We start from the raw sequence: 22,327 nt of genomic DNA, 5'->3' as shown, positions 1-22,327 counted from the left end.
TGTTGTACCCCCTCACACAACGCTCAAATGAATTTTTAATTAATTTAATAAACAAATTAAATGTCCAAGGACTGGATTTTTCATTATAAACCACCAATTTGAGTACATCAGAAGGTCAAAAATTTTTAATTCTGTTTCTATTTACTTCACTTCCGACCTTGAATCATCGGCTTATAGCTGGAAACGGAATCAATTTTTAAATTTCAAAATTTAATCAAAAGACGTTTTTGAAATTAAATTAATTAGGGTGCCCTATTGAGGTGAATAGGTCAATACCATTTGATCAAGACATGATTATTTTCATTGATAACAACCAATTTTGGGCCACCAGGAACCATAGAATTATATTTTTGTTTATTTACAAATTATTCATGGGACCATCAATTTTCAATAAATACTATACAATGTCAAGTTCAAAACTAATTTTTAAAATGTTTTTATAAAAGAATTATTAATTAATGAAAAAATACATTTATAACTACTAATTTTAGTACACAACAGGTTGAAAAAATTGTCCTTCCACCAAATATTGGCATCCCAAAGTTTTTGCTTATTTTGATTTGTTTGTTGGTTGAAAAATTGTCATTTTTTGATTAAAAAATACTAAAACTTCTTTTATCCACCAATTATCGGTGCAAGAAAGTGTGTCCTTCATACTCCAACGTTTTTTCTTTTTTGATTCATTTATAGGTTTAAAAAATTGTAATTTTTTTTGTTCAAAATATTATCTTCTGCCCTCATCCACCAATTAATTATAGGGACAGGAAAGTGTGCCCTTCATACTCTAAGGTTTTTGCTTTTTTTATTCATTTATGGGTTTAAAAAATTGTAATTTTTTTATCCAAAACGTTATCTTCTGCCCTCATCCACTAATTATTGGTACAAGAATGTGTGCCCTTCTAACTTTTTTTATTTTTTGTTTATTTATAGGTTGAAAAAAAATTGTAATTTTTTTATCCGAAACATTATCTTCTGCCCTCATCCACTAATTATTGGTACAAGAATGTGTGCCCTTCTAACTTTTTTATTTTTTTTTTATTTATAGGTTGAAAAAAAATTGGAATTTTTTTTATCCAAAACGTTATCTTCTGCCCTCATCCACTAATTATTGGTAGTGCCCTTCTAACTTTTTTATTTTTTTTTTATTTATAGGTTGAAAAAAAATTGGAATTTTTTTTATCCAAAACGTTATCTTCTGCCCTCATCCACCAATTATCGGTACAGGAAAGTGGATCCTTTATACTCTAAGGTTTTTACTTTTTTATTCATTTATAGGTTTAAAAAAATTGAAATTTTTTCTTTCTATTATCTTTTTCTTCTATTATCTTCTGCCCTCATCCACCAATTATCGGTACAAGAAAATGTGCCCTTCATACTCCAACATTTTTGCTTTTTTTAAATTCATTAATAGGTTTAATAATTTTTATTTTTTTTATCCAAAACATTATCTTCTACCCTCATCCACCAATTATTGGTACATCAATGAGTGTCTTTCAAAATACAAGTTTTTATTTCGGAAAACTTAAAAAAGAAAAAACATTTTCTGGAGGTTATATTTATTACACTTATTTATTGAAAACTAACAATTTTGGTACAGCAAAAAATCTCACTTCAAAATTTTTGCTCAATTTGATATATTTATAAGTTAAAATAACTTTCTTTTTTGGATCCAAAACATTATCAACTGAGCTTATCTAAAGATTTCGGTACATCAAAGAGTATGTTTCTTTACGGATGTATTTTTTACAGGGTCTGAAAAGCGTCTTCTTTCAAAAGCTTTCAAAACTTTCTATTCTAAGAAATGGCTGAGCATGTATCAAATTATCCAAACGATTCTTAATTAGAGTTGATGGGTGTTGGTCTGAGAGTCGGTGAACTTAAGCTGAACAGGCATATGGTCGCTTATTGGGTCCGTCATCACACGCGGGTTTGTTGAATTGCTCATGACGGACCCAATAAGTGACCCTTTGCCAGTTTACCAGGATTCTTAATTAGTTTGCATATTTATTCAAAGAATTAGAGATCTTGTTAGTCAAATTAAATTAGATATTTCAACCTTTGAGAGGAATATCTTTAAAAGGTGATAGAAAAATTCCCCCTGCGATTTCGCGGGCTCGTAATTGCTAGCGTCTGGGTATGAAAGGAGCCTGTTTCTTGGTCCGTTTCAACGGATTCTTGGATTAGGCTCAAACTTATTTTTCCCGTTCCTCTCCTGTACTAAATGGCACGTAGTAAACGGGTCTTGAATGAAAATAGAAATTCACTTCCCGCCCTGAATACCTAAGTTCTTAAAAGGAAATACCAAACGCGTCGAAAAAGAAAAAGAAAAGCTCTTTTGCTCCGATGCCCTATGAAAATGACTTTCTCGTCGCATAAAACAGTTAAGAATTGAATATTTTCCACCTTCCGAGTTGTTCTCAATTATTCCACCCCGCTGTAATGAATTCAGTGTGAATCTCGTTCACTTATCTACAAGGGAAAAAATAAACATTGGGTCATTATGTAATGACTTTTTTTTGCTGTTATGCCTGGTGGCGTGAAAGAAAGATAATTTTTAAAAAAAGGCACGATAAATATGAACATCTCAGTATTGTATGCTCTTTTTGACAAAAGTAAACTCCAATTTTTACATAATCTTGTTAAAAGGGCAAATGAAATTCTTCACATTGGAGATAAAACAGTAAACTGAGAACACCTCTTATAACGAAAGTAAAAAAGCAATTGCGGTTGAAATTTTTTGGTCTCAACGTTTGTGTACATTTTAAATTTTTGCATCTAAGCATTTAAAATAAAAACTCCTAAATCTGACTGTTTTTGTACTTATTTATTTTTCTGTTGGTTTATGTTAGAAAACAATTCCATAAATTTTTTTAAAAATAAAAACGTAAGTACATTACTTACGTATATTTTATTTTGATGGTTCGGGAATTTATAACCATCATTAGTATGTGTATTTTTTATAAAAAGATGTAACTGTAACATTGATATTCATATTTCACAAAATTTTATTAAAAGCTTACCTTATATTGCACTAAATTTCTAATTGATTAATATCTATATTTTATTTTAAAAGATTTGACCATCTTGCATCATAATTTAGGTTTATTTATATACATTTTTGTATTATTTCTGAGGAATATTTAATTAAAAATTGAAAAACATATGTCGACAGGCCGCAGATTTAAGAATGTACCAATTAAGTGCACAGATTTGTTAAAATCATATTTTAAAATTAGAAATATAATTTTTTTGTGTACTTTTACTATTTGTTCTCTTATACATTTATTCATAATAATTTTAATTTACTTTAGATTTTTCAGCATTTTTATTTTATATTAAAGACGAATTCCCAGGAAGGAATTTCCCGTGTTATATTATATTAATTTTGCGCCAAAAGTTAAAATATTAGATTTTTTATTTATTTTATTTATGTATTTTTAAAATTAGTTTTTAAAAATAAATTTAATAAGTTATTTTTATGATTTTTTTAATATCGGAATATAATGGGACATTTGGTCGGTCATTTTTTGACTTAGTTTTTTTAAACTATTTTTTTTTATATATACGCATTCTAAGATTTGTCTTTTAAAATGGTTTTGTTCAAAATCCAAAATGGTTGGGTTTTTTCTATCGGGAGTACGTTTGGAACAATTTATTTGTTGAGAAAGGACTGTTATTTTTTTATATTTTGTATCATTGGTATAGTTCTTTATCCGGTTACCCATATTTTTTGCATGACGAATAAATATTTTATCGAATTGATCATAATTAATTTAGAAATTACATTATGATTTTTATTTATTTTTCCATTATCTTTTATTGGAGGTATAAAACATTGATTTTATTTTGAGATTTAAAACCAAATTTTATGTAATCAACACCACATTTCTGTTTAAATATTTTTACTATTTTTTTCTGATATTGCGTTGATATAAGTAAGTGAAGAAATTTTTTTAATATTATTTCCATTTTGGTTTTTTCCTATTTGCAGTCTTTGAGCTCTGACCTGGGTTATTAATATTTTTTTGAGTTTTTGTTTTTAAGTTATTTTTAATTTTAATTATATTTCGAATATTTTTATACCACAATGGTTTGTATTATTGTATATATTATTCGAATATCCATTTAATTAGGGTATTTTATTTTATCTGTATGCGAAAGACTAAGAGTTTGATTTATTAGATTATTTATAAGATTTTTTTTAAATTTACTAGTTTCGTGGTCCGCAGGACCAATGAATATCTTTCAATTAATTAAGGTTTTTATCTCAACTAAAACCTTAATTAATTGAAATTTTTTTAAAGGTGATTTGAAAGATAGTGAGTTTCATAATCTCCCTGAGTAAGTTTCTATGTGCCAACAAGTGATTAGTTTTTTTATTTAATTAATTAATTTTTTATTTTTTTATATGGAAGTGTATATTGATATGCTTATAATACAATCTTTAACGTTTTTTATCGTCCAAAAACTGTATAAATCAAGAAATTGTTAAAAAATAGTTGTACAGGTTTAATTTTAATTTGGTCGTTACCGATAAATTTCGTGTACCTATTCTCGTTACGTTGGCCCTGGCGAAGACGACAGAAGATGGCGGAATGCCGAAACGCTTCTGATATACAAGACAGCGAGGATGGACAGACCAAAATGATCGGTCGGACCAAATTAGAGGTTCACCACGCCGCAGACCACACAGCGAAATCTCCAATTAACTTATTGTTAGTTGAAGGCCATATTCGAAAAAATACTTACGTTTATTACAAACCGAAGGTTCCATTCTTTTGATAGAGTATTTAAATTTTTTATTTGCAAAAAATCTATAAATGTGATATTTTGTTAAATTGCTACAGCAACAAGAGCTGCTTAGTTATTTGAGATGCTCAAATATCGATAAAATACGAGTTTGAATAACATTTTCTCTTTGTTTTAATTATATAAAATCTGATTTTGCAGACTGAAATTTCTTTTAATTATATTTTCTTAAGCATGCAATTATGGCGTTCAAAATGTCTAGTTTACAAGGAAAGCTACAACCACTTACGATCTTTAGGAGAATTTAAATGTGTAGCAATATTTTAAATTCAAGCGTCGAATATTCTTAGTTGGAATTATATAAAAGCTTTTATAATATCCGGATGCGCCCGTTTCGCCTAGACTTTGAAAATGAAAATACTTTAGAATTGGCAGTGGTTGTCTACGACAAGGTACACCCTTGGGATCCGACCAAGGATCGTAAGTCACTGGACCTATCTGGTATGGCAACGTGACAAAACGGACTAAGCAAGGGATAAATAATTTTTCGAGATATTTCTCACACTTACCGTTGACGATAAAGGAATCCAACGAGATTTGTGACAGCTTCTTCGAAATAATTGAGACGATTTATTGTCGAATATTGAAATCTGAAAAAGAAAACGTCAAATATTATAAAACATTTTAGTACAAATAGATTGATTAGTGAAGCAGAAGATAACCCGAAAAGATGATTGATCCGACCTAACTAGTGTTCTTAAGAAGATTAGCAAAAAAAAGTAGTTCAATTATTTTTCAAACTTAAACATTATCTTTTAGCTAAGGAAAATTCATTATCTTCACAATAATCTGAAAGATTGGTTTCAAGTATAATCTAAATAACGCAAAAAAAAAGAGGTCGTAACATTTATTTTAATTTTTTGTAAACTTGTGACCAAATCGAGGTTATCGGGGATCAAACTGACATTTTTTCGACACAAATTGTAGAAAGTGCGATTAGAAAAGTTATTCCGTTAAATAACGAAGCCACCTACTTTTTGTAAATGGCGTAAAAAGGAGGAGGGCCGTTTAAAAATCCTGACGTCAAGCCAAAACAAACCGAAGCCGTAAACAGGGAATGGGATAACCGAACGACGTCACTGCGGTTAAACCCGTATCGAACGGGTCGCGGGGGATTTTTTTTTTTACTTTAATCGAAAAGATTCATTCGGAATGAACGATTAAAGTAGCGATTATCTCATTTTTATCTGGGTTTTTTATTGCATCCTTGTCTGTCCGTTGAGACGCGAGGGAAGGCTCAAAAGTCAAAAGGCGAGTCATCTCTTACGAAAAGTCTTTATAAACAACAAACATCAAATGTTAAATAATTCAATTTCCCCTCTATTACGCAATCAATCTTCTCAAAAAGTTAATTTAAAAAATTCATGATGAATCATGAACGTGTTTCTCTTCTCCATTTTGTCCTCGTGCAATCATGGATTGAACTTTAAATTATTCAAATAGATTATTTTCCTTCATAAAAGTTTTCAGTAAAAAATATCATTTTTACTACAATCAATCTACCAACTGATTATTCAAAAAGTGATTATTTCCATGATTGACTTGTATTTATAAACAGTAATTAAACGATACGTACCATCGTTCAACATATCCAACCGATTCCATATTCACCAGTTTTGAAGGATCTGATGACCAATGTTGTTAATTTACAAAGCAAAAAAAAGTAAAACGTTCTGAAGGAATTACTTTAAAAAAGCCGATTAATACAGAACAGAATATTTTAATTGATAACTACCTGTTTTGTCATACCAAGGCGAGTTTTTTGTCATATACCATTCGTCCTAATTTGGTCCACCAGTTTTTAAAGAAAAATTAAATTTTTCAAACAAGCGATGCTCCATAGTAGTTGTTAATTAAATGAAGTACTTGTTTGAACGAATTTTATGTGTCAATCAACGTTTCGATCTTTATTGAGAGCATCTTCAGAGCCTGGGATTTATAAATATGGTCTAAATTTTACAAATACATGCAAGATGTGAAAAAATGTGACAATCATGTCATTTAAGTGTCAATATTGATTGATTTTACAAGAACTGAATTTTTCCTTTGATAACTACCAATTTGATATATCAACAAGGGCTCTTATCTCATATGCCATTAGTTTTACGATCCACTATTTTCTAATAAAATTTTAAGTTTTTCCCACAAGCGATGCTCTATAATGATTGAAAATTAATGATGTCTGTTTGAATGAAGTTTATGTGTCAATGATTATTTGGAGATCTTGAGATGCGGTCTGGTTGACGTAGGTTTTAGAAAAACATTTCCTTTATCTTGCCAACGTTTCGATCTTTATTCAGATCATCTTCAGGGCCCGGAATTTATAAACATGGTCTAATTTTTACGAATACATGTAGGATGTGAAAAAATGTGTTAATCATGTCATTTATGTGTCAATACTGATTGATTGTACAAGAAATGAATGTTTCTTATGATAACTACCAATTTTTTATACCAAAGAGAGCTCTTTTCTTATATACTATTCGTTCTACTTTGACCCACGACCCATTTCTAAAGAAATGTTAAGAAATTTTAGTTTTTATATCATTTATATTTTGAATATTTTTATACCAACAATTGTTTTATAATATTATTATATATCCATTTAGTTTGAGTATTTAAAAAAAATATTTTTAAGTATTTCCAATTATAATAATTTTTATTATTATTAGTTGTTGATATTAATAGAATTTTGTTTACGCGTGTCTACACAGTATAAACTCAGATAGTAAGAAATGACAACAATCTAATTACTGATTATTAATGACTACTTCGTAACTAATGACTCCCCTTAGTTAAATATGAGTTGAAAAGTTGTGAAGATAAAACCTCTTTTATTACTTGTTTACTAATATTTATAGAAATATAAATTTGGTTAGATGACCTTTCTACGTTTATTATTATTTTATCATAGAAAATCTAGTAAGATGGATATTTGTTTATTTAAAATCTGATGGATAAAGGCTTGATGTGATATTGATTATTTTCCCCTTTATTTTACGAGGGTTCGCAACAGAAGTCATATCAACCCTCAGGGTGTCGGTGTTTTTGGAAAAAAGAATGCAGCCCATGGTGAAGGGCCGTTGGATTCGAACCCCGGACGTTACCTTACAGTGATGAGCGCAGTGTCTACACTGCTTAACCGTTGCCGCCACTGACGCCCCATTGATTATTATCCCTAATATTATTGTTTTATTTATCATTAATATGTTTCATCCCAAAGCAAGTAAGTAAACATTACAAATATCATGTTCCGTTTTGAGCCGATAAATTTAGCGGCAGGAATCCTTGCTTTCACCTTGTGGTTGAAACCCTGGAGTCGAATGTCCCTTTGTCTCCGTTAAATTCAGATAATAGCTAATTTGTACCACTATTTTCCTCGATGGGACACAGGCTACCAAAGCAGTATGTAATTATCACGCTGAGTTTAAATGACATTTTAAAGACAAACATGAAAATCAATATTCCAAACTATGAAAAATAATTGGGAATCCCCCATGGGAGCATACTAGGTCTAATACTTTACTTGCCTTTATTTGTATTGATAGAGCGGCGATATCATCAAAGACATCAATTATTCTTATAAAATGGAATATTACTCTGTTGGTCCTTAATGAAGTTACTGATAACCGATTTATATAAGTTCAAATCTGCATATGTACGTTGAGAGAGTTGAGGCCGCGAGAATCACTCACCCCGGATGTTGCAGTCTTTGGACAGCTCCCAAGACAATCAGTTCCTTAAGTCAAATCAATTCCCACACCCACTCACTCTTAAAGACATTCTTTCTTATTTACAGTTAGAGTATTTGGTACCTAATTGAGTGTGAGTCAATAGCGGAATATTGCGTATCCCTCTCACACTACACTTTCGCACTAATAAATACATTCAATTTCAACAAACACAAAATGACACAAAATATATAGAATAAAACAACCGTTTTATCGGAACAGAAGATCCACGTACTGTCGTGCTCAAGCATAATTCTCATATCGTGAGTTTCCTGCGCGCTCCCTATATGAAGCCAAGGGGTTGCATCCTTCAATTAGGTGGGATACATCGAACAATGTTTTCAACATTCCGGACACATACGCGAGCTGTATGTCAACTTTGATTGACCTATCATTAATACTATCATATATACAAAATTGTTAGTGTTATTAATTAGTGTTATCGATGAAAATATTTTTTTTTAATTTGTCAGAATTAGCCCATTTAATTTGATTAGACATAGGTTGTAATGAAATTAAAAATCTACAGTGATGAAATATGATTTTGATTATCACAAGCTCAATGGCGAGACAATTTTCGTTATCAAAGCTTCTAATGCATGATATTATTTAACAAAAAACAGATTAGAAGAATATTTGTTTTTAAGAAATAGACCTCTGTAATAAAACGAAATAAAGTTCTTACAAGCTTCCGAAGGGTGAAATAATTGAACAGACCGTTCTACGAACTGGTCGGTGCACAAGTTGAGGCGTCCTGTCCCAGTTTTCTCCAGAGACTGGTCTGGCATTGCTCATTTACTCGGTGGATTCTCGATTGATACAAAAATAAAGATTGTTTCACCCAAGGCGAATATAAACCGAAATAATTTACAAGTTTGTCTTAAAGACTTGTTCCTCCGGACAGCTAATGCCATTTCTCCGGCGCCTGAGAAACCCGAATTTAGGGTCAGTAGGTCGCAGCCGGGATCTGCAAGGGCGTGGAGTGATTTTTATTTCGCCCGTTTTATTTTCTTGGAGATTTATTTTTCGATTATTTTTTTAATGATAAATGTTCCGTTTACCCTTGGAAATGTTCTCTCTACAATAAGTGTTATAACCATTAAACAAGATTTTTCTTTAAATTGGTAAGCGTTTGAAATTTTTTATAAATTAACAAGCACCACGGTAGATTTTATTTTCATTTCTTTCTTCTGACCTCGCCCCAACGGGAATATTTTGACAGAAATAAGTTTCGCACATGTAACAATTTAGAAAATGTCGACCCCAAGCTCATTTATTTTCTTGCCAGGGATAGTTTTGTCAGATGTCACTCAACAGATAACAATCAGACAAATTTTATCGAGATCAATTTTTCTACATTGATAAAACGATTCGTAAGTTGTAATCATAACGAACAATCTGACGCATCCTTGGATCGTGGGACCGGAGATAAACAATGTAAAAAATACGGTAATCTCGTTCGGACCCTGAATGGGCCTTTAAACTTTGGACACCCCGTATAAAACTTCACAATCATTGTAGAACAAGAAAATGGTTCACGAGGTAATATAAACTAATTTACATTATACCGGCTGTAAAGAATATCAATCTTCAAAAAAATTAAGAGTTTTGTGTTTAAAAGAAATAAACTTTTCCTCAGCCGACTTGCAAGTCGTAAGAGCTGCAATATTTACCATGATTATGCTATGAAATTCTTATCTCCATTTGAAATATGAAAATTGTCTAAAAGATTAACTCTCAACACTGATTCCCAAATGGTGTCTAGCCCACAAAATACCAGAAGTACCAAGATTAAAATTATTTTATTGTTACTAATTATATTTATGAAAAAACAAAAGATAATATTTTATTAAAAAATATTTATGATTGTAAATGTGAATTGTGAATGTTTTACGACAAATTTTACCCCAGTGTAATTATGATTATCGCTGCTTCAATGTCAATTTTTCTCCTTATCGTAATCACCTTTTATCCCTTTCTGTCTTACAATCTCACTCATGAGAAGTCTCTCTCTCTCTGTCTCTCGCCTTCCCCCTTGCTTTCTTCTTTCTCTCTCCCTCGTTCCCTATCTAAAATCTATCTACATATGTCTATATCCTCACAATCTATCTACTTATCTACTTTTATCTGCCCCTCTAGCAGTCTGTTTCCCGTTTTCTCTCTCTCTCTAATTCTCATTCTCTCTCTCTCTCTCTCTCTGTCTATCTCTCTCGCCTTCCCCCTTGCTTTCTTCTTTCTCTCTCCCTCGTTCCCTATCTAAAATCTATCTACATATGTCTATATCCTCACAATTTATCTACTTATCTACTTTTATCTGCCCCTCTAGCAGTCTGTTTCCCGTTTTTTCTCTCTCTCTCTCTAATTCTCATTCTCTCTCTCTCTCTCTCTCTCTCTCTCTCTCTCTCTCTCTCTCTCTCTCTCTCTCTCTCCCCCCCTACCTATCAATATATCTTAATATCCTCTCTATCTACTGTTACCCTCACAATTTGGGGATGACACTTTCAGAGATATTCCGAAAAGTGAATGGGGCACATATTAGAATGCTGAATGGCGGAAGGTCAGAGGAGGGGGATATTCAATTTGAGCTGGAAAAAACAGATCAGGTGGGTTCCAGAATCGAAATCTATTGCTCGAGCTAGTGTCAATCTTTAGAATTATATTGTATGATAATTTAATTCTCACAGGGCTGAGTTGAGCGATTATGTTGTATGGTTGTATGGCTACAGGTAGAAGTTAAAGAGTGGAATAATTAAAAGGTTTTATTCATCCGTCACAATTTTGGGTTTGCCTTGTATATACGTTTTGTAAATATATTTTATGTTTTCAGTTAATTTGGTTTCAAAAAGTGTGCTTTTATTTGTTTTCTTTTAACCTTCCCCGTATCCTTTCCTTTTAACTTATTGGTCCACTTCCGATTCCTTTCCTATCCAATGCTAAGTGTCTTACCCTTATTTGTTGTGTCGTTGAAAGAACAAGTCTATATACTTATCAATCTTTATCTGTCCCTCTATCAGTCTGTTTCCCAATCTTCCTCTTCTGTCTCTCTCTCTTTCTCTTTCTCTCTCTCTCTCTCGTTCTCTCCCACTATATCTCTTTCTCTCCTTTTCCCTACCTATCTATACATTTCTATATCCTCTCTATCTATTTACCTATACCCTCTATCTTTGTATGTCCCTCTGTCAATCTGTTTCCCACTCTCCTGTTCTCTCTGTCTGTCTGTCTGTCTGTCTCTCTCTCTCTCTCTCTCTCTCTCTCTCTCTCTCTCTCTCTCTCTCTCTTTCCTTTTATGTTCATTTGTTAGCTTTCTTTGTTTAAAACTGTTATCATTGTATATCGGTTTGTCTTTGATTGGTGCTCAAATACGTTATTTTATTAATTACATTGCAAAAACGCTTACATTAAAAATTGTGTTTATATATATATATATATATATAAATGTAACCCTCGAGATCGTATTTATGCTGAAACTATTCGTAATAAAAAAGTAATTTTAGTTTTAATGCAAGACGTAGATGATTAACAACAAAAAAATTATATAAAAAAAGCGTAGTAAATTATTCGGAAATATAATGAGGAAGTACGAACAAGCAAGTCTAACAAATAATGGGAAAAGTATTTCAGAAATGTCAAGAACTTTGAGGGACGAGGTTCTCTGTCAATAAATCAGTTGCAAGGCTGTCAGGAACATAAAGTTTTCATAGAGCTCTCAACATGATATTTATTTATGCGGAGATGGGAGGGGGGAAATGACAAGAACCTTTCACTCCAAGCTGTCCAAGGGGGACGGCCTGGATGGTTATTTTTGAAGAATCTGACCATTTACCTCCAATTAATAAGACAGAAATGTTGGCGGTTTGTCAGGGCAGAACCGTTTTTTCCGTGTAGACTGGGCATAATTAGGATTTTGTAGGCTCCCGGCCAGGAGTTTTCTTTTAATTTTGCATGGTCTTCTGCAACGAATTAGTGACGTGTATTTCATTTAGAGTCGTGACGGAATGGCCGTATGGCAAGTATTTAAAAGTATTTCTGTTGTATTTCGACAATGTTTATCTTGAAGCCAAACGTCCTTGGTCAGAGGCAAACTTTTGTACAATCATAGAAAGACATGTACATAAGGTTGAATTTACTTTAATGTTTGTCATATTAAATTAGGAAACAATCAGAAAAATCCTTCTGCATTGTGTAAATTTAATTTTGCCATCAATCCCCTGCAAGGGGAATTCATTGGCAACCCAGTTTTTTTTGGTTCCGCTGAAAAATATTATCTCACGCATATGCTTTTGCTCAGCCCAAGGTCGGAATTTCGTAATAAAAGGCCCTTTGTAATTGCTCACGCGATACGATTTTTATCCAATCTATATTTCCCCTGAAAATGTTGAAGATCGTGCGCGTGAAAGCGTGGATGATCAATTAAACCGAAAGGTTAAATTTCCTTAATTATCCGCATTCTCCGTTTAACCGTGTCACAATTAGTGCACGCTATAAGTTGGGTCGCTTATAAAGAAAAAAGTGGTAAGCATATCGAGATGGGCGGACCACGAACGAAACAGAGATCTGTTTCTTTTTAAACGTCAAGCATGCAATTGGATAAAAATTTTACTTCTTTTAAACTGGGAGCGGGACCTCAGGGCAGCGTACTTGGACCTCATCTACACCGCAGACATCGGTGGTAGATGGTCGCCATTCCACCGTTAGCGACGATACACCTGTGGTATCTTCTGATCCCGATCCTACAATAGGTTCGGAGTTGAGTTTACAAGAACTGTAAATAGCCGAATGGAATAAACACTGGCATATAAAGCTTAATGAAAGGAAAACCACTAATGTATTTTTCTCCCTTCGAAGCAAAACCACTCCTACAATATTCCTCAATGATACTCCCATCCCAAAAGCAGACTGCCTCCGTTACCTGGGCTTCCATATAGTCACAAGACAAACCCGGAAACAAAGACTCGACTAAAACGACCGACAATAAACCAACGTTTCAAACTATTCTACAGAATGAAGTAGTAACTACTCATCATACAAATCATTTTTCAACGAAATCAAACAGATAACCTGCAAGACAATAATAAAAACTATTTGGACGTAAATAATAGAGCTGTGCAGCAACACAAAATCGTTTAATATCCAAAGAATACAGTCCTCAGAATCATCGTCAATGCTCCTTACTACCCTCCATCAAAACCGTTTTTCACAATGACCTCAAAATCCTCTTAGTGCAAAAGATAATCCCCAAAACACGCTAGTCGAATTGCCTAATCCAGTATAAACAACCTTTACAATCTCCCTAGATGACTGAAGAGGAGGTGACATCGCGACCTAGTAAACGTACGGTGGACGGACTGTGGGGCACCGCAAAACCTTCCAACATCCAAAGTCAATGCTCCTTACTTCGACTTCTTCACAACGGCCTCAAAATCCCTTTCGTTCAAAAAATAATCTCAATAAATAACATTTTTAAATTTCCACCTCAATCGAGTTGCCGAGTCCTTATCCTATAGAAACTACCATCATAATCCCACCGAACGAGTGATGAGGAGATGGCCTCGCGACTTCTGAAGAGTCCTCCTCGGTGGGACTTCGGAGAGAAACAATGATTGTTACTCGCCTCACGACACATGATCCATGTCGTTTGTGTATTATACTGATTGCATAATGTAATTAAGGTTACAGATTGTAATAAAAAAGTTTTCAAATTAAAATAAACCTCAATGAAATAGGCCTGACATAATATTACAATTACTAATAATTTTTATTCAGGAATAATGCCATTAATAGCGATTATAATTAGTCGGAGATCGTGAGATGCGTTCTGGTGTGACGTAGGTTTTAGAAAAACATTTTCTTTATCGTGCCAACGTTTCGATCTTTATCGAGATCATCTTCAGGGCTGGGATGTTTATAATGGGGAATTTATAAACATTGTTTAAATTAAACAAATACATGTAGGATGTGAAGTGTGAACTTGTCTGTCTACAGAGTTGACTATTAACACGACAAACAAGAATGACACATCTACACGGAAAACAAACACTTTGAGCCCTGAAGATGATCTGAATGAAGATCGAAACGTTAGCACGATAAAGAAAATGTTTTTCTAAACCAACGTCACACCAGACCGCATCTCAATCTCATAATCACAGACTAACTGTCACTAAACACCACACATTTCTATAGCGATTATAATTCATTTTCCTCTTGGCCTGATTTTGATTTTTTTTTAACTCATTTTTCTAGGGCGCTTCACATTTAAAATTTTTAATTTGTGCTCCCATGCCTTAAAGCGCTGTAAAACTTGTCAAGTCTAATGTTTTTAAAATAAAAAAAAATGCTTATCAGAATTGCAAATTTTTCCTAGCTATTGACAAAATGTCCTAGAACGTGTTCAAGTTAATGTATATAATAATTAATTGCATTAATGTTTTTAAATTAGTTGTAATATTCTGATATATTTTAGATAATTAATTAATCCAAAAATTCCCGCAAAATCAGAATGCTGTACCGAATTTCTTTTAGAGACTGAGAAATCCTGGGACGGGTTTTGGTTACCACCCTTTCAAAATACAATAAAATATAATTAAGCAAAGAAAAACTTTCGTTATAACTACTCGACGATTAGATTTCTCATCTCTTTTATCTATATTCTTCATTTTCAGGGAACATTATTTACATACAAACATTCATGTGAACACGGAAGTTGAAAATTGGCGTTTCGTAACAAAGGGGGTAAAACTTTCCATAGTGAGCGGTATTAGTTATTTTTGAATTCTTTTTTTGGCTTTACGTTAAAAAATGGCATTAAGCCGAAAAGCGTTCGACACAAGGTTGACGGCTGTAGCGAAGAACATCGCGAATTAGACTGCTTGATAAAAATAAATCGCCTTTGTAATAGTATTACAATGAGAAATCCGAGTGGCGTGTTTAAAAGAAAATATTTCCTATCATAAAGATGACGGGGGCTGGACTGTTGATAAAAACTGTCATGTCTGGATGATACCGAACGTGCATTTAGCCAAGAAGGTTGAAAAGAACAAAAACACATGATAAGCGTAAAAAATAAATAACACAGAACTGTAAACGTTCATGCCACGTGGACAGATTCTGTGCGACCGTTTTAGACGAATGTTCGACGGTATTACGACGCCATAAAGATAAAAGAATGGATGACGTTTCGTCAAATTATGTCGATTATTTACTCAGATAAGAAATTTGGCCGGTTACCGTTGGAATACGCCGCTCCTGTTTGCCATATACCACTCAGTATTACACAGATGGGGTACGACGTCAAACTCTTATATTTGTCATACTGGAATACTACAAATCCCGCACAATCCTTAGATTTTTAATTAATAATAATTCAAAATGGCCGGTGAATGCAACCAAAACCTTTATAAAACAAACAACCTGACATCTTAAGTGCAAACGTGCAAAGAAAATCTGAGTGATGAACAAACTGGCAAGAACGGAAAAACAGAATAAGTGAGCAAACTTAAGAAGCCAATATGGACTAAACTCATGGTTACAGAACCCTTACAACTGGGAAAGAAATTGCTACAGTTAAGCAGGGTAAAAATCAGGTGAGTAAAAGAGCTACCGGTCACTGACATCTGAGTAAACAGCTACACAACATAAGTACATCCAATGATGATCTCATTTGTAACTGCCACTCGAATGCGAAACACCAATCAGTAGAGAGAGAACCTCGGAGACAAAGAAAATCAGGAAAAATAATTACATCGATGACACTCATTGACCTACTTCGTAAAAGAAGGATCTAGTCAATTGAACTGAACAAAGGAACCAGGAAAAGTACAATATATATTATCACCTTAAATATCGAGTGAAAATATGGTTTTATTATCTTAAAAATATCGTAATGTTAGTGCTGTGGCTCGATACACACCCAATAAAGAATCAGTTAAAAAGAGTTATGTAACGTCCTCCATTCAGCATTTGCCCCGACCTCGCTCCTTCAGATTACGGACAATGGTTTACTTTTTCCGTGTCCCGACATCCTGAAAACTGAAGAAGTTATGTTTCCAACGCGTACAAATAAAAAATCCGTCCATACTTCATTACTCCGCCATCAACTTTCCCTCATACAACCTTGCTAATAAATTCATTCACCTACAAGACATTTAAAAGAAAAACAGTAAGAAAAAGGTGTAATATACAGGTGTAGAGATTTTTTTTCTGGAAGATTTCACGGGATGATGATAGCGCAAAGCGCTGAAATATCGGGCAATATTCGCTGTGACAAAGATCATGATCGTTTGGGCCAGTGAATCCTCGCTTTTTTTGTAAATCGGGCGCGTTTTGGCTTCTCGCCACCTTCAGTGTTGAATCTGTGTCATAACCCGTCTGACGGACCAGATACGACCTAACGGGGTTCTTCAACCCGCAGATCCAATGAGAAAATTCAACGAGAAGTAACTACGCTGACACTGCGCGTCAATTATCTTTAAAAAAAAGAAATTTCACACTTTTTTGAACCGTAGTGTAATGTTAATTTTAATCCTAGACCTCTTAAAATCTCATTTCTATAAAATTTTGTCTTCGATTATACTTAATTATTAGTTTTGAGAGGTTGAGGCGCTAGCTTATCAAAAAAAAAAAAATAAAATAAAATAAAATAAAAAAATAAAAAATAAATAAATAAAAGAGGCAACAAGGAAAACGTGGTTTTTATCTACAATTGGACTCCCATATCTGAAAGAAGAAAAAGGTAGGCAGGGTTTTCCAATGGGCTGAGGGAAACCCTCGATTACTTTTGAGCAAGATTATGATTTGAACAACTAAACTACTAACAAAAGTTTTTTGAAACTTGTTTGAAAGACTTTCCACCGATCGTCCTTTATAAAATAGGTTACAGAGGTGGACGAAGGATCTTGCGAATCTTGACATTTACGTACTCCTATCGGGCCGTTTAATAATCGAGACATCGTAAATAAAGAATTGTCCCTGGGTTGGTAAAACGAGGAAAAGGTAGGAAAAAAGGACGTATCCTTATAAGAGGTGGTTACTTAAAAGGGTCGTTGAACAGCTGATCACGACCTTCCTCTGTGTGAACAGTCAGTTGGGACGTTATTGATCAGCTGAGGAGCGTCAGTGGAAAATTCCCAGACTGCCTGTCTATATCCAGACCCCCTCCAGGGCGACCGCTCCCACTCGGCTTATGAGTCTTGCGGGTCCGCTGCGCCGCGCCCCTCGGCCAGTTTGACGACTTTCGTTTTTGTTTTGATTGCCGGCTGGTTCTTCGTCTCGGCGAAAATGGAAAAAGGAACGGTGCTACAGGAGGAAAAAAAGTTTTTTCATCCACATATTTTTTCCACTTAACAGTTACGATAATAATTTAAAATAAAATCATTAGTGTTAGTTAAGATACGTTTATAGGCATTTCTGGATTATATAGTATGAATAATGTTGGTCACATTATTGGTCTCTGTGCAACTCCAGTATTTTTCGTATATGAGATCATGTTTGACAATGCTTTACAGCTAAAATCATTTATGTTGATAATTATGAACTTCAGCGATCAATATGATTTATATATTATCTTAGTATTTATATAGTATCTTAATCCTGGAACTCCTGCTTGTTGTAACATTCGGCCATAGTCAAAGTCATGATCGTTGTTGATCTGGGTACGAACATCAATGAATGTGACGTTCCATGGATGACTTATTGACATATTTAATATTTAAAAAAGTGGTCTGATAAACGATCCTTGTGAAACAGGAATGAAATAAGATTTATATATGAGTCTGATATTTTATTTATTGCGAACAACGTTGGGCTAAGTATTTGTCCTTGCAGAACTCTTGCGTGTTTTTTCTTTTAATATTTAAATCGACATCCGTCCACATCAAGATATATTGATCATAGGTCATCTTGGTGCGATCACCAAGAAATATGACAATCATGGATGATTTATTAATATATTTATTATAAAAAAGTTGGTCTAAGGAAGGATCCGAGTGAAAAGTAATGAAATATGATTTATTTACGTGACTTACATATTATGTATCGGGGAGGTGCGGAGTGCCCGTGTTTACTATAGATCCAAAACCAACAAGCAAAATACTAACCACTTGAAATAACAAATATTTCACTCCATATACAATATATACATTATATATCGAGAAAAATGTTGGTCTGATTATTTGACCTTGCGGAACTCCTGCTTTTTTCATTTAAGATTTAAATAGATAATATTTTACAGGCAAAATCATGATCTTTGTTGATGATCGTATGATCCTGATGAAATATGACAGCCATGAACGAATTATGGATTAATCTAAACAAAATTGGGCTGAATATGTATCCTTGTGGTACTTCCGCATTTTTCATATTTCAAATCTGAATTTACATTTGTTCTACAACCAATCATTAATCTTGATTATGACACGTTCTTTAGCCAAACTGGTGGTCTGGTTTATATATTATTCCTTTCAATTAATTAAGGTTTTTAGTTGAGATAAAAAATCACGAGCGGGATTCGATCCCACGATCTTCGGCTAGATACGCCGCTGCTCTACCCCATTTGAGCTATCGTGACCTCGATCCAACTAACTTCCCATCTCAACCCCACCTTTGATAGCGATTAGTGTCCGAGTGGATCGAGGTCACGATAGCTCAAGTGGGGTAGAGCAGCGGCGTATCTAGCCGAAGAACGTGGGTTCGAATCCCGCTCGTGACACTGACTTTTTTATCTCAACTAAAAACCTTAATTAATTGAAAGATATTAATTGGTCAAGCGGACCATGAAAACTAGTAAATGAAATTATATATTATGTCGAATGTTCATCTGAGTATTGATCCATACGCCAGGCAGTTTTTGTTTAAGTTTAAGGTATGGTCCCAGTCCATGTCGTTAATATAGTTCATCTTCACATAACTGAGGAAAATCTGACATAGATTTCATCACAGAATCATCATCATCAAGGAAAAATGAAGCATATTAATAACAAAATCCAAAATCATCAAAATCCAACGTATATAAACATAAAACAGCAATATCTCACTGGCACTCTCAACACGACACGCAAGAATGACACAATTACACAGAAGACAGTTTGAGTGAGTAGAAATATATTGATTGAATATAAAAAATATATTTCGCATTGTATAAATTCACTTTTCCACATCCTAAATGTATTTGTTAAATGTAAACAATGTTTGTAAATTCCAGGCCCTGAAGATGATCTCAATAAACACGATAAAGAAAATGTTTTTCTGAAACCTACATCACACCAGACCGCATCTCACGATTTCTGAATAATTAATAACAAAGTTAATCCGAGTAGACGAATCGTATTTCGACATGAATTGAATTGTATTTGTGAGAGACATTGTGTTTTCTTCTACCAATTCAATTCTATTAAAGTTTTCTAATTATGTTATATGATGATGGACAAATGTATAGTAAGCGAAAGGTCGTTCGGTATTAAGTTTCGAATATGTTATATTCTGCAGGATTTTTGTTTCGATTTTACACTTGACTTTTTCAATGCTCTTTTACAGTTTGACAAGACGAACTTTTCTAATTTTCTTTCTTCGGCCAGGCCGACCTTATTTCAAGCCCGGCTTACAAATAGCGTCACGTCTTCCTCTTTGTACCCCGTAACAACCATTACCCTTCTTCTTGGCGTAAAGTTCACGTTCACAATTTTGGAATTCGTTGTTTGAAAAGTAGAAATTGTTGCCCCTGAATTTATACACTTATTTGTATTCGAATTTAACTTATTTATAATGAAAAATACTTTCTAAACTGTAAACGGTGTATTCCTTTTATATACAAGCCTTAACCTGCTTAGCATTAAATTGTCGTCAGACCAAGTTTATCGATGGAAGTTGACAACAATGTTATTCTTGAATTAATTAAATAATTTGGTTTAACTTCTAATATCAATTATACACTGTTTACTGGAAATTTATATTTATGTGTTTTTTTTGTTATATTTAATCATATTCGTCCTTCTTTGGAAAAGAAACAGACTAATAATTCGACTTTTAAATTCCTATAATTTTCTTTTAATATCTTATTTATTTCTATGTTTGTTTTTAGTGATTAGAATGGTTTTTTAATTTTTGTTTTCGATGGTGATATTTTGTGATCATACTATTAATTATACGAATGATTATTTTGTACAATTTAATTATTCAGGTCATAAAAGATCAGCTCATAATTTTCGACGGTATGAAAAATAAATCGAAGGTGTTTTTTTATTTATTTGTCTTTACGAAAGGCCACTAACCAACGGTGATAGTAACTGACCGGCTGATCTATAAGGTAAAAAAAAATCAACAACGATATCACATAATTAGATAACTTTTTTCACCTTTGTTATCAGTAAAGGTTTTTGTTCCCATGGTAAACGGTTTTCTATAAAAAAGGAACAAGGAAAACGCTATTTTCTATTTCAAAATGCTTATGGAATTAAGTCACTACCGAGACGTAGTAAATTGATTAGTTCACTTGTCGGTAGATAATTTTTTTTCTGTTTATTCTCTAGTATCTGGAGGGATAAAAAGAAAACACAACACGCAAATAAGCTACGTTTATATTTTTCTGATATTTCGAAGACGCCCTTTGCGATAAGTTGCAGCCAAATGATTAACACAACAAAAAACGGTTGTGGCGACAGGCTAGGGTGACTAATCTTGTTTAAAATAAAATTTTTCCTTCGGCTAAGAAGAAATCTGATATAGCATTCGCTGGTAAGGCACATTTTTAAGATACCGATCCCACAAAGGGGAAAAACCATTGAAAACTTCTGACTAAATACCTTGATAAATATTCAAATACAATTTCCCATTGTTTTAAAATTTTGTTGATCTGATTTGAGATGAACGAGGAATTCCGGAGATTAGCTGGAAATACCGTGCCGGTTTTTACACTGATATTTATTTTCGTGATAATATGTATCTTGAGGAAAGATTTAAACAGATTATATTTTTAAATATTGCATTTGACTATTACTATCATTATCACTATCATTATTATTAGGACTGCAAATAAATACATTATCGATCTATGTATTGGAGTTTAAAACAATAAGGCACCACTATTATTTTATACATTTGATTTTACATATATTTAACCAAAACGATTTTTTTTGTCAAGTCGTGTCGATTGCACGTGGATCAGGAGAAACACCACAATAAACCCGATCAAAATTTCTTAAAAATTGCTGAAGCGGTAACTCCGTAAATAACTCATGGGATGTCTATTGAGAAAATAATATATATTTGTTTGAATATAAAATATATTTTGCATTGTATAAATTCTCTTTTCCACATCCTAAATGTATTTGTTAAATGTAAACATTGTTTGTAAATCCCAGGCCCTGAAGATGATCTCAATAAGAGATTGAAACGTTGGCACGATAAAGAAAATGTTTTTCTGAAACCTACATCACACCCGACCACATCTCACGATATCTGAATAACTAATGAAAATAATATAGTTAAACTAAAGTTGAAGAATGAATAAAAAGTATACAAATACTTTTATATACTTTGCTTCGTGGTAGTTTGTTATGAAATACATTTTTTGATATTTACTCGGTCCTGTTTTATAATAAAATGCAAAGATTTAGAAAACTTTTTTTATCGTGCCAACGTTTCGAGCTTTATTGAGATCAACTTCAGGGTCTGGGATTTATAAACATTGTTTAAATTATACCAATCTATGTAGGATGTGAAAAAATGAATTTATACAATGCTAGAAAACCTACGTCACACCAGACAGCATCTCACGATCTCTAAATAGTCATTAATCT

At 33.1% G+C, this 22,327-nt stretch overlaps 1 protein-coding gene across 2 annotated transcripts in view; it reads right to left on the bottom strand.

Annotated features, from left to right (window-relative positions):
• LOC106672039 (inositol hexakisphosphate kinase 1) overlaps positions 1-22,327 on the bottom strand; it is an 82,598-nt gene that overhangs the window by 40,427 nt on the left and 19,844 nt on the right. For both annotated transcript variants that reach the window (XM_014403131.2, XM_014403130.1), the window contains exon 2: positions 5,319-5,399. Coding sequence is in view for 1 of the 2 variants with exons in the window: in XM_014403130.1 (XP_014258616.1) it covers positions 5,319-5,399 (81 nt within the window). In the remaining variant the exon portion in view is untranslated. The remainder of the gene's footprint in view (positions 1-5,318; positions 5,400-22,327) is intronic.

The sequence above is a fragment of the Cimex lectularius genome, unplaced genomic scaffold (assembly GCF_000648675.2).
Source record: "Cimex lectularius strain Harlan isolate CLEC.00 unplaced genomic scaffold, Clec_2.1 scaffold362, whole genome shotgun sequence".
Classification (NCBI taxonomy): domain Eukaryota; kingdom Metazoa; phylum Arthropoda; class Insecta; order Hemiptera; family Cimicidae; genus Cimex; species Cimex lectularius.
This window is presented reverse-complemented; position numbering and strand designations above follow the sequence as displayed.